This window comes from Bufo bufo, chromosome 11 (assembly GCF_905171765.1).
Source record: "Bufo bufo chromosome 11, aBufBuf1.1, whole genome shotgun sequence".
Classification (NCBI taxonomy): domain Eukaryota; kingdom Metazoa; phylum Chordata; class Amphibia; order Anura; family Bufonidae; genus Bufo; species Bufo bufo.
The window spans coordinates 69,573,717-69,588,119 of NC_053399.1; the positions used below are offsets into that span (position 1 = coordinate 69,573,717).

The following is a 14,403-nucleotide window of genomic DNA, read 5'->3' on the forward strand; positions in this document are numbered from 1 at the left end:
GTCCCACCTCCTTTACCATTCACCAAAATTCTTACTCTATTTCACCATTAGAACCCCAAAGACAAGGGTTTTCTCCCATTTCTTAAACTATCTTAAAGGGTTGTCCGCTTATCCTATATTCATCAGTGATCTTCAAGATAGGTCATCAATATCAGATCAGTGGGTGCTCGAACGCCGGCACCCCCGCCGAGTGAGGTGTTCTCCTGACTCTTTACCTGCTCTGCTGGCCCTGTTTCTTCTATGGGATCTCTCCTATTCACTTGACTGGATGTGCTCAAAAGGATCCTCAGTAAATGAAGACCCCAAAGGCAGGGTCAGGGAAGGAGAAAGTCTACCAGCTGGCTGGATCCATAGATGCTCAATAATACAAACAAAAGTGAAAAAGGGCACCAAGGCCAGGCACCGTCAGTGGATGTATGCAGTTCTGTTACATATAGGTTGTCAGACAGTCCCACAGAAGTGAATAGAGCAGTGGTCATGTATGTGCACCACTATGCCACTTTCATACGGGATCACTATGACTCTGTAACAATAACGTCATGCTGAAGAACACAGCATTAGAAATCAGTATAATGCCCTGCGCTCCTGCAAGACGAGCAGAGTCCAGAACCGAGAATGTGAAACAGCCCTTAGAATTTTAGAAGCATTTCTTTTTTTTTTTTTTTTTTTTCAAGATCCACTTTTTTAAGGAGCACTTCAGTTTTTAAGTCACTTTAAGGGGCTTACATAATAGAAACCACCCTTAAATGACACCATCTTAAAAACTATACCCTTCAAATTATTTAAAAAGGATTTTAACTTTGTTAACCCTTTAGTGTTTAAAAGGGGTTGTCCGGGTTCAGAGCTGAACCTGGACATACCCATATTTTCACCCAGGCAGCCCCCTGATGTTAGCATTGGAGCATTTCATGCTCCGATGCTCTCCCTTGCCCTGCACAGGATCGCGCAGGGCAAGGGCTCTTATTTACAATAACACACTATGGTCACTAATGGTCTGGTTTGAGCCCAAGCAGAGGTCGCACTACATTTTTTCCGGAAGAGTAAAAATACTCCTCTGACCATTTTTGAGGAGTATTTTTACCCGAAGAGGAGTATGAAAGTTGCAGTAATTCAAATACATAATACGTAGGCCTGCACTTGCCCACATCTGTGTTTGGAGACTCTGTTGCAGATTATATGTTATCAGATGCCATACTGTGGCATCCGTCACCATAGAGTTCCACTGTGTAAAAAAAAATATATATATATACTTCAGCCTATAAGTTTTTTTGCTGGACTTTGCAGGATGGAAAAACGTGGTACACTAAGCATATTTTTTATTTTTTTTGCAATGGAACTCCATAGTGACGGATGCCCCAGAACGGCATCTGTCTGAGGCGTCCGTTAATGTATACGTTTTTTGTGTACATTGAACATATGACAAAAACTCACCCTTATGTACCCGATCCAGCACTTTCGTTATTTTCGTTGTTCTGCTCCGTTAGATGAGCAGAACAACAGAAATAAATAGCAGTGATGTGAACGGGGCTTAAGAGGTGGGTATTTATGAAGGGGAACTGCAACCACCATCATTCCTTCAGAGCTGCAGACATGAATGTGAGCTGGATCCTGGCTACATATGATAATCGGTGGCCATGGCGTGTGCTGCACTGGGTGTGTTTCTTTGCTCGGTGACTGGTGGATGTGAGTGATGCACAGGGCAGGATCTGCTGCTAGGACAGTGCCGGCCTGCAGCTTTAATAGTAAGAACTAGAGGGACTGCCCCATCAAGAAGACCCTTGTCCGTGTGCTCAGGACCCTTCTGTGTGACGGGAGAGTTGGTGTAACCAGTTGGGGCAGCGTGAATTTTTACCATTGACTCAGTGGGATGATGGATACGTTTGCGTAGCGTCTGTGCATGGACCCTCTGGCCGAGCAGAGAAGCCCTGGACTTGGGAAGTGATGCCTTGGTGCAGTGACTGCTCCAGGCTGGAGACTCTTCTACTATATTTGCCCATTATTTAGAGAGCTGCAGCATCATGGAGAATGAGGAAGAGAATCTGCTCTGTGGGGGTTGTAGTCCTGTCGTCCTGTCGTCCTGCGCAACCACAGATCTGCCAGAGCCTCTCCTCCTGTCTCCCTGCCTCGAAAACTGCCCACATCTCCACTGCTAGGTGTGACTACGATTATCGGGTCCAGGCATAGCGCAGTGTCAACTCCACTGAACCCCCAGGTAAATCCAGAACTAATGGAATTTGGCTTCCAGGGGGTTATTAATAGAAATCCCGTCTCTGCGTCTTGTGACAAAACTTACTGGTTCAGGTTGTAGGGGAAGAAGAGTAAAAGTGGCTTTATGACCGCACTGTCATACTCATCATGGCTCCCTGGCTGTTGTCTTCAGCTCATCCGCCACCATGCTTCTAGGGATCCTAGCGCAGCGCGCCCAGCACTGTTTGCTTTTGCCGCCCCCAGGAGCCAGCCCCTCCTCCTTCCAGCTTCCCCTGCTGCAGGGCGCTGTATCGCTCTGGTGCCCGCCCGAACCAACCAATAGCAAAGCTCCTTGCTGTAAGGAGCCTTGTTATTGGTTATTGCAGGCACAGGCAGCATCGCTGAGCTGCCTGTGCCATTCACAGCACGCCCTACGCTGATGAAAAGCAGGGAAAAGTCTAAGGCGTATTGGTACGCCTTAGACTTTTTCCAGGGAGTAAAATGGCCTGAACAGGCGTCTATGACGCTTGTACAGGCGTTATTGCGACCTCTGAGGCCAAGTATATGTTCTATGCCCCATTCATCCTGGTTCTGTATCTGATAAATGGGTTTTACCAAAGCTTCACATTCCCCAGCTATGGTGCAACCTTGAGACACAGTTACTTTCATATCCAACTCTCCTTCTTTAAAAGAGTTTCCTGGCACTAACATATTGACGGCCTACGCATAAGACCGGTCATCGTTCTCAAATGGTGGAATTCTGGCACTCTCAGATGATAGCGGCAGCTGCGTTTCTGGTAGTAAATTGGGTACGGAGATGGAATGCCACAGCACATCCATTCACTTAAAAAAAGGTCTCAGATTCTGCAGTTTGGATGAGTGGGCCCTAAAAAATGCCATAATAACATTCCCCTGACCCTATACCTGCTTTGCAGCCTCGTACGCAGTAGGTTTATCTGAGCTGTTGTTTTAGACACACGTCTAGTAGTCCGCAGTGAGCTGCTGCACTGTAGCGCCAGTCCGCCCTCATGGCCGACATTCACCTCTCACATCGATGGCACGTAGCTCTGATTTATTCACAATGGTGCCATTTGTCCACTCAGGGTACACTTTCACCACAGGAGCACACAAACTATTCATTAACGGTTCAGTTACAGAAATACAGCTAGCCTTAGCCCAAAAGCCAATAATCAGCCCTTTTTACAATAAATGACCTCTGGCGCAGCTTATCTCTTGGAGGACAGAATATTTAGGGTACTTTCACACATGCGTTATTCTTTTCCGGCACTGAGTTCCATCACAGGGGCTCTATACCGGAAAAGAACCGATCAGTTTTATCCCCATGCATTCTAATTGGAGAGTAATCCGTTCAGGATGCATCAGGATGTCTTGTTTTGTAGCGCGACTAATTGTTGACTGCTGCAGTCCACAAGATGGCATCAACTGAACGGATTCATTTGGACGCAGCTGCAGTTCAATAGGAAAATTCAATTAGTCGCGCTACAAAAAGTCTTTCACACTGGCGTTTTGGCTTCCGTTTGTGAGATCCGTTCAGGGCCTTAGGGCTCATGCAAACAAACGTATTTTCTTTCCGTGTCCCTTTTTTTTTTGGACTGTATGCGGAACCATTCAAAAAAACGGAAATGACTCCTTGTCCATTCAGTTTCCATGTCCTATTATTGTCCATATTACGGACAAGGCAGAATATTTATTCTGGAGGACTGAAGCTCTCACCACGAGGCCTCCATACTCGGATCTGACCGCCGTCAGAACCAGACGGAACCTGGATTGGTTGCACATGTAATTATTTCCATATCTGCCCGAGAAGGACCAGCATGCCGCGTTGTCAGCAATCTGACGTTCCTATCTGGGGCATTATTTAGTTTGAGCATCAATGAACACGTTTCTTGGTTTGGCATCTCTGGTTCATCTGTTCTTATAAGATAATACAAGCAGGAACGGATTCAGAGAAGGCACAAGTGCAAGAAATATTCCCTTACCTCTGATTAACAGGATGGCACGATCTGCATGGATGTGACTCAGTTCCCCCTGGAAGCAGCCATGAACAGTTGTAACCTTTACATTTGTCCCAATCAACCTCCTCAGAAAGTCCGTCTCTGTGACCCGGTCCATATTAAAGCTGGAGCTGAACTTCCTGCAGAGTAAAGACTTTACATTAGTTCAGACAGTACTGAAGGAGAGGAGACAGCTGCCCTAGCAGACAGCAAGGGCAGCTCTGCAAACTGACACCAGCAGCAACCTTCTACTTCAGCTGCGATGATGTCACCTGCAGAGAAGAGTTGAGGAAGGACCTGCGATGACATCACCATCATGTGATCAGAACAGGAGGCGGAGCTTAGCAGAGAATGAAGGATCAGTGATGACCTCACCATCATGTGATCAGAACAGGAGGCGGAGCTCAGCAGTGCAGTGAAGAGGTGAGGAAGGACCTGTGATGACATCACCATCATGTGATCAGAACAGGAGGCGGAGCTCAGCAATGCAGTGAAGTATAACAGCATGGGAAAAAGTGATGAATGATAGCTTCAGTGTAAGAGCCAGGGGAATGCTGAGAAGTTATAGTCCTACTCCTCTCCATTTATTCCTCCTGCTGGTGTATAATATCAGAGTACATTATAAGAGGAGAGCACTATAACTCTCAGCATGTCCAGCCTGTTATATAATATCAGAGTACATTACAAGAGGAGGTATAAGAGGAAAAATGACTACAACTCCCAGCATGTCCAGGCCATTATTATGTAATATCAGACTACATTACAACAGCCTGGACATGTTGGGCGTAGAGTTGTTGCGATACCAAATTTTTGATTCGGTTTCGATACCATGAAAAAGTATTGCGATACTCGATACCATTCGATACCACGCGAAAAAAATAAACAAAAAAAGCCACGTGCATTCCTCATTTTTAAAAATGGCGAATCGCGCAGTTTTTATTTTATTTTTTCTGTTCCGGCATTCACCACCTAGATTTTTTTTTTATATTTTAATAGTTTGGACTTTTCTGACGTGGCGATGTAATATGTTTATTTATATATTTTATATGTGAAATTGGGAAAAGGGGGGTGATTTATACTTCATATTTTAGTGTTTTTTTTTTTTTCACTTTTTATTTAATAACTATTTCCCCCCTTAGGGGCTAGAACCTGGGATCTTTCATCCCTTTTCCTATTCACCCTGATAGATCTCTATCAGGGTGAATAGGACTCCACACTGTCCCTGCTGCTCTGTGCTTTGTGCACACAGCATCAGGGATGTTACCATGGCAACCAGGGCTTCCTGGCTGCCATGGTAACCGATCGGAGCCCCAGGCTTACACAGCTGGGGCTCCGATCAGAAGCTGCCACTGCACCACCAATGAGGGGGAGTGGAGAGGTCCCTGTGGCCACTGCCACCAATGATTTTAATACTGGAGGGTTGAGAGGGGCCGGCGCACTGTGCCACCAATGATTTTAATGGGATGGGGGGATTGAGGGGGGGGGGCACACTGCACCACCAATGATTTTACCCCTTTATACAGGAGGCGGGTACTAGCAGATCACTGCCGCTGATCGCAGCTCCCTGTCAGGGGCAGGGTGCCGGCAATGCGATTCTGCTGCCGGCACCCGCCTCCTGTATGTGTTAAAGACTGACTACTGTATATGAGTCCAGACTTTCACTATTAGGCCACACAGAGCGGCGCCCAGCGATGTCTCAGCACTCACCATTAGTCCTGGGCGCCGCTCCGTTCGCCCGCAGTGCCCCATTACTGTCTCCTCTCCTGCTCCACATGCTGCTGATTACTATCGGAGCGATGGGAGGAGACATCAGCTTCACTAGTGGGCGTTCCTTCTCCCTGGCTGTAGCGCTGTCCAATCGCAGCGCAGGGAAAAGGAACGCCCACTAGTGAAGCTGATGTCTCCTCCCATCGCTCCGATAGTAATCCTATCATTGGTGGCGCAGTGCGCCCGCCCCTCCTCCGCCCCTCTCTTCTCATTGCCGCCCCTCCTCCACCCCCTCTCTTCTCATTGCCGCCCCTCCTCCGCCCCTCTCTTCTCATTGCCGCCCCTCCTCCGCCCCTCTCTTCTCATTGGTGGCAGCGGCAGCAGCACAGGGGGAGGGAGGACAGCTTCCTTCTCCCCGTGCTGCTGAGAGAGAACATGAGCGCGCCGATAGCAGCGCGCTCATGTTCAGAGATACTAGACTGCGCAGAAGCGCAGCCCAGTATCGAAAAAACGGAAATCCCGGTATCGTATCAATACCGGGACAAAAGTATCGATTGGGTATCGAAATTTCGATACCCGCAACAACCCTAGTTGGGCGTTGTAGTCCTCAAACTCTTATACCTCCTCTTGTAATGTACTCTGATATTATATAACAGGCCTCTTTCTCACGGGCGTCACGTGTGAGGGCCGGACAAGATGCCGGTGCGTTGCGGAAAAATGCGTGATTTTTCCGCGCGAGTGATGGACCATGTGATGAGCGCAGTGACATCATCAAAGGTCCTTTTGCCAGGTCCTGAAGAAAGTAGAAAGAAGATGAGATCCGCCACGCGACCAAGTGGATGGGGTGAGTTAAATTTGTTTATTATTTTTAACCCCTCAATGGACATTTTACTAAGCATTCTGTATTCAGAATGCTATTATTTTCCCTTATGACCATGTTATAAGGGAAAATAATAATGATCGGCTCCCCATCCCGATCGTCTCCTAGCAACCATGTGTGAAAATCGCACCGCCTCCGCACTTGCTTGCGGATGCTTGCGATTTTCACGCAGCACCATTCACTTCTATGGGGCCTGCGTTGTGTGAAAAATGCACAATATAGAACATGCTGCGATTTTCACGCAACGCACAAGTGATGCGTGAAAATCACTGCTCATGTGCACAGCCCCATAGAAGTGAATGGGTCCAGATTCAGTGCGGGTGCAATGCGTTCACCTCACGTATTGCACCCGCGCGGAAATCTTGCCCGTGTGAAAGGGGCCTTATGATACATAACAGCCTGGACATGTTGGGCGTTGTATTCCTCTCCTCTTATACCTTCTCTTTTAATGTACTCTGATATTGCATAACAATGGCTGGACATGCTGGGAGTGGTAGTCTTCTCCTCTTATTATGTAATATCAGAAAACATTACAAGAGGCTGTATAAGTGGAGACAATGACAACTCCCAGCATGTCCAGACCATTATTATGTAATATCAGAAAACATTACAACAGCCTGGGTATGCTGGGAGCTGTAGTCCTCTCCTCCTATACATTCTCTTGTAATGTACTCTGATATTACATAACAGCCTGGACATGCTGGGAGTTGTAGTCCTCTCCTCCTATACCTTCTCTTGTAATGTACTCTGATATTACATAACAGCCTGGACATGCTGGGAGTTGTAGTCCTCTCCTCCTATACCTTCTCTTGTAATGTACTCTGATATTACATAACAGCCTGGACATGCTGGGAGTTGTAGTCCTCTCCTCCTATACCTTCTCTTGTAATGTACTCTGATATTACATAACAGCCTGGTTATGCTAGGAGCTGTAGTCCTCTCCTCCTACACATTCTCTTGTAATGTACTCTGATATTACACAACAGCCTGGACATGCTGGGAGTTGTAGTCCTCTCCTCCTATACCTTCTCTTGTAATGTACTCTATTACATAACAGCCTGGACATGCTGGGAGTTGTAGTCCTCTCCTCCTATACCTTCTCTTGTAATGTACTCTGATATTACACAGCAGCCTGGACATGCTGGGAGTTGTAGTCCTCTCCTCCTATACCTTCTCTTGTAATGTACTCTATTACATAACAGCCTGGACATGCTCGGAGTAGTAGTCTTCTCCTCCTATACCTTCTCTTGTAATGTACTCCGATATTACATAACAGCCTGGACATGCTGGGAGTAGTAGTCTTCTCCTCCTATACCTTCTCTTGTAATGTACTCTGATATTACATAACAGCCTGGACATGCTGGGAGTTGTAGTCCTCTCCTCCTATACCTTCTCTTGTAATGTACTCTGATATTACATAACAGCCTGGACATGCTGGGAGTTGTAGTCCTCTCCTCCTATACCTTCTCTTGTAATGTACTCTGATATTACTAAATACATATACAGAAGAAAAAAACCCGTACCAGCCCCAACCCAGGATTAAATCATATGTCAGTGGATGCGGCGTGTCACGGTGAGTGGAGACTCCCAATATGGAAAACAAGGATCCAGCACCGCCTTTCTCCGGACTGTAGACTTTATTGAAGCGTACACATGCAATTAAAAAAGACTGAGTTTTCTTAAGAAAAGCCAGTAAAGTCTACAGTTCGGAGAAAGGCAGTGCTGGATCCTAGTTTTCCACACTATTACATAATGACGGCTTGGACATGCTGGGAGTTGTAGTCCTCTCCTCTTAAACCTCTTGTAATGTACTATTATATTACATAACAGCTTGGCCATGTTGGGAGTTGTAGTCATCTCCTCCTATACCTCCTCTTGTAATGTGCTCTGACTTAGGGCCGTCCCGATGGATAGGTGGGGGTACTCGTCTGCCTAGGGCGCCACCTCGCTACCCATAAACGGAGGAGCACTCACGGCCATATGTGTGGCCATTCAACCTCACAAGCCTCAGGCTGCTAGGCATCAGAACAGAGCAAGAGGCCGCAATGACATCAATGCAACCTCCTGTGCTGGGTTTCGAGTGATCACTTCATCACGCGAGACCCAGAACAGGAGTGGTGATGTCATTGGGACCGCATGCATTGGGACGCAGATCATACTGGAGTAAGGTGGGTTTTTTTTTTATACGAAACGTCCGCAGTGCTGGGGGGGGGCTCCAGGAAAGGGGGAGGGAGATCATTATATATGCCTGGCAGTACTGGAAGGGAATGGAGGAGCATCATATACTGGCATGATGGGGGAGCATTATATAATGGAACTACAAGGGAGCTATAACTAGAGGGGGACATTAGAGCTACTGGGAGCATTATGGTCATATTATTACTACTAGGGGTACTGTAGGGGCGCTATCATTTGACACAATATGGAGGGCATTGCTGCTAATGGGTTCACTCTTGGGGAGTATTATCACTATTGGGGGCACTATTACTAATGATGGCAGTCTGGGTGTATAGTATAATATTTGTGGGCATGGGGGGAGCACAGCGGGCACAGTATTAGGAGTAGCTTCAGGATGACAGTGCCATATATACAGTAAATATGGCTGCTGATCTGCGGCCTGTATAAATTGGGGTCTGAGTTGCAAAATCTGCAACAGTTCCCCGTCTACCATGTGCCATATAGTAATGCTGGTGTCTTCTTATGTGACAGAGGGGGCTACACACCCCTGACCAAAGACGTCTGCCCGTGATGGTCTGGACCAAATGGAGAAGAAAAGGAAAGTGAAGAACTGAAGTCTGTGGAGACGTCACCTGTAAGTCACTGGAAATGTGTTTTAATCTCTTCAGTAGGGTACGGTCACACAGTCAGTTTCCAGATGCCGTTCTGGTAGCAAAAACCAGGAGTGAATTCAAAAGAGAGGGGAAGTTGTATTAACCCTTTATACTTTCTCTCCTTTTATGACCCACTCTGTTAGGCAATTTGGACTCTTTGCCTATGGTGTCCCTGACACCAGACTTTCGGTGGTAAGCTTGAATTAAGTCTTTTCTGGCGCCAGAAGGGTGAATCAGATTTAACACCAAACACGTGTCTTGTTCCAATTCACTCTGTTTATTTAGCAGCTTGTAAGTGCTTGATATAGGGGGGGTTGAACTTCCTTGACATCCAATCATATGTTAGCATTTATCTTAACCTATAGCATGAATAAGCTTTGCATTAACATAATAGATGACTCATAGTAACAGCATTTAACCAATCAGGTATAGACACATACATGCTTAGTATGCATTAAGCCAGGATGACCTTATAAGGTATGACTATGTAAACTAAGGAATTTAAGGGTCTCTAGAAACTGGACAGGAAGTTTCTCAAATTCCACAAAGGGGGAACTTGAAACAGTGCACTGACCAAGACATTATCACAATACACATTGTTAAAACAGACAAAATGGAGTTACTTATACCCCTTCAATCCCCTCTTAGAACCTTATATATATCTTATACTATATGGTTCTTTCTCTGTTCTCCCTTAGTCTGTTTGTAAGCCTTTAGATATTCCATATACCCTTCAGGAGTATTATCCTCAGGCTTTGTTGGGGTTGTGTTTACCTCTTTCACCTCTACCGGAGTATAGAGGAATGTTGAGTGTACCCCTCTTTCGGACACTTTTTGACATATGGCAAGAAGGGAGGGCACACACTGTAGACAACAGCAGAGACACACTATTGCAGCAACCACGGCGAGTGCCACTCCTAAAACATACCTTATTTGACCAAAGTCAGGTATCCAGCCAAAAAGCCAGTCCCACCGTCCATGGTCAACATCTTGTTTTATATGTTTAATCATCTTTTCTAGTTGGCCTATTTTATCTTTTATTCCACGGGAGTAATCTGATAAATTGAAACAACACATCCCTTTAAACGCTGAGCATCCTATACCATGTTGAGGCAAAGATAGCCTTTTTATATGATTGTATATCCAGCAGTATATCTTGCAGAATTGCACTAGTGACATTTATCTGTTTTACCATAAAACAGGCAAGTTTTGATATTGTCCTGTGGTTATATATGGCCAACCCTGGTACTCATGTATTCTGCTCTAGAGAGGAGATTCACATTATAGTCACAATTTTATGGTAGCTGTAGAGAAGTGTCTCTCGTGTGTCGCGTCTACATTGCTGGGACTAGTGGTATCATTGTTATTGTTAACCTAGCTATTGTACAGGGTCCCTCTGTAATATTGGCCGGTATGTATATGTAACTAGTATTTCCACAGGCCGATACCCATCCTATTGGTAGAGGTACATGTTTGTCTAGGGATGGTACTGTTTTTGTAATGTTACATTGCGTATTCTTTCCTGATACTATCTTTTTACAGCTGTTTACGTTTCTGTTGCAAATATTTGGCTTAGTCTTGTTCTGCATTTTTGCTTGTATGCAGGGAGGCAATAATTTCTCATCGCAGGAGAACTTGTATATTTCTGCTGCTGTAACAAGACCTGTAATTATTCTTATCATGTTACTTTGCAAAGTCTCATATGTAGAACAGTTATAACAAGCATGATAAGGATTTACATGTCCATATTTAACATCATGATCCTGCAAATCAGTGTCATTCCATTGGGAACGTAGGAGCCCCGTCCATACATCTACTGGGGTGGGGACTGCTACCAGACTTGTCTCCAAAATGTTAGATGCAGATAAAGTGGTTCTGAGACAGAAATTAGTTAAGTTCAGAGTTTTGGCCAGGTACAGCCATAAGTTCTCCTTCGTCTTCCACAGATTGTCTTCCCCCCTGTATTCCGTTTTCAGGTATGTCTGTCTGTTCCACAGCCGTGGGACAGTGAGTAGGAGAAACAAAATTGCAATTATCAAGGCACTGCATCTCAGCCATCTCGAGGAATTTCCAGACTGCGTCATCTTGTTGGGGGTCAAGGCTGTCTGCCTCCGTTAGTACCTCTGGGCCTCGTTGGAGGTCAAGGCTGACTGCCCCCGTTAGTACCTCCTGTCCTTCTTCAAGGCCAAGGCTGTCTGCCTCCGTTCCTGCCTCCTCTCTTTCTCTCACAAGCTTCACTCGGGTGGTGTGGATCCAAATTGGAGATTGTTCAGTCAGCACAGCTGTTCTGGTTACTGCAACCACGGTAGTAGGTGGGCCATATACAAAATCACCTTGAGCTCTTCCTTTCTTCAGTGTTTCGACCACCACCTCATCCCCCACCCTGTATGGGTGGGTGGGTTCCTGTGGAAAAGAGGGAGACTTACAAGCAACTTTGTCCTCAGTTTTGTTAAGTGGTCTAATCAAGTGCGGGACTGCAAGTGCATTGGAGATATTCAGGAGACAAACGTAGTCTAACTCAGAGTTTTTCCACTGTAGCAGAACTTCAGTGGTGTTTCGGGTGGATACTCAGACACTGTGTTTCACAAGAGGTAAGGAAGTTGCTAGACACGGTATCTCTATTGTCTGATTGCAAATGAGCATAGGCAGGTAAGGTGTTAATTTGCTGTTGGGGGAGGAGCCTTTGTGGGAGGGTGTGTATATATAGCAACATTGCATTAGCTTGCTAATTATATCTTGCTGCTTTTTCAAGGCTGCTAATCTAGTGATGGTCTAATCAAGTGCGGGACTGCAAGTGCATTGGAGATATTCAGGAGACGAACGTAGTCTAACTCTGAGTTTTTCCACTGTAGCAGAACTTCAGTGGTGTTTCGGGTGGATACTCAGACACTGTGTTTCACAAGAGGTAAGGAAGTTGCTAGACACGGTATCTCTATTGTCTGATTGCAAATGAGCATAGGCGGGTAAGGTGTTAATTTGCTGTTGGGGAGGAGCCTTTGTGGGAGGGTGTGTATATATAGCAACATTGCATTAGCTTGCTAATTATAGCTTGCTGCTTTTTCAAGGCTGCTAATCTAGTGCTGGTCTAATCAAGTGCGGGACTGCAAGTGCATTGGAGATATTCAGGAGATACTCAGGAGGTAATCTGGAGGTGGATACAATCTAAACAAGTAAGATTTGTTTGTTTAAATTTATTTATTTATTTTTTATTCCCCCCCCCCCTCTTTGCAATGGCAGACCTGGTTCTGTGCAGGAATTGTTGTGCTTTTATTTCAGGTTCCACTCTTCAGAGGTTTGGATGCTGTCTGATCTGTAGACAGCTCTCTATAATGCAACAGGAAATTACCTTTTTGAAATATGAGATTTGTAAATTAACCATTAAGCAAACTCAGACTGAGAACATTGCAATGCCACTGCCACAGAGGCCCCCTAGAAATGGAAGATGGGTTACTGTAGGTTATGGTAGACAGAGTTGTGGATAGAAGACATGTCCCACAGTCTGTGGCTCTCCATAATTCATTTGCAGCACTTTCAGAGTGCAAGAGCAACATGGCGGATGGCTCAAGCACAGTGGGTGAGAAACAATCATCTCCCATGCCTAAAGTATGCAAGACTGCAGCCAAAGACAAAAAGGAGAAGGTGAGGATTGATAGTAAGCAGTTGGTGGGCGATTCCATCATAAGAGGTGTGAAGTTTGAGGAGAATGGTGTTGTAAGATGTCTCCCTGGTGCTACCGCTAGCAGGGATAGACGACGGATCCTTAATATTGTTAGGCAAGCAAAACAGGAAAGGGAAGTCGATGTTATTGTCCATCTGGGGACAAACGATCTGGCTTGCAATGAGGTTTCAAAGGTGAAAGAAGCTTTTCACACACTTGGAAAGGAGATACGGGAGGTTGCATCAACTGTTTCATTCTCTGCAGTTTTGCCTGTGCATAACCTTCAGCATGACAGGAAGATGCGCATTAAGGAATTCAATGTATGGCTTGGTGAATGGTGTCGGAACCAAGGGTTTGGCTTTGTGTCTCATGTTAGCTCTTGTTGGAATGGAAAAGAACTGTACAAGAAAGATGGTTTGCATCTTTCTCTCAAAGGAAGAATGTCCTCAGTAAACAGTTCCAAGTATTTGCTAAGGAGCATTTAAACTAGGAAAGGGGGGCAAAAGAGTGATAATCCAGCAGTCCGACTGCCCCCCGGAACAACGCCAGAAGATGCCAGTAGCACAAAGGTTAAGAAATGACAAGCTCAGATTCTTATCTACAAATTCTCGCAGTTTAGGGAATAAGATCAATGAACTTGAGGCTATAATGGCATCTGAGAATATAGATGTAGTGGCTGTTAATGAGACGTGGTTCAAGGGGAGTAATGACTGGGATATATCAATACCAGGGTTCTCTCTATACAGGAAAGACAGGGAAGGCAAGAAGGGGGAGGGGTGGCCCTGTATGTGAAAGACAGCATAAAATCTAATTTGATACAAGTTAGCGAGAACAATTTAGAGTCAGTTTGGGTTACCTTGCAGCTTGATAATCATAAGGTAACTCATGTAGGTGTGATATATAGACCACCTAGCCAAGTCAAAGAATTAGATGATCTACTAGTTGAGGAAATAGCTAAAATGACATTGAAGGGGAAGTTATCATTATGGGAGACTTCAATCTTCCTGATGTAAACTGGAAAACCAAAATAGCTAGTTCTGCCAGGAGTACAGATATACTAAATTCCCTACTGGGATTATCTCTACAGCAAGTAGTTGAGGAGCCAACCCGGAAGGAGGCCATTTT

The 14,403-nt window shown here is 45.4% G+C and overlaps 1 protein-coding gene across 1 annotated transcript in view; it reads right to left on the reverse strand.

Moving 5' to 3' along the window:
• Positions 1-4,486, reverse strand: part of LOC120981463 (piRNA biogenesis protein EXD1-like) — a 144,417-nt gene extending 139,931 nt beyond the window's left edge. The window contains exons 1-2 of the mRNA XM_040411002.1: positions 4,447-4,486; positions 4,188-4,342 (exon numbers count right to left, since the gene is read on the reverse strand). Of these exons, the coding sequence (XP_040266936.1) occupies positions 4,188-4,320 (133 nt within the window). The 5' untranslated portion in view covers positions 4,321-4,342; positions 4,447-4,486. The remainder of the gene's footprint in view (positions 1-4,187; positions 4,343-4,446) is intronic.
• Positions 4,487-14,403: the final 9,917 nt, after the last annotated feature.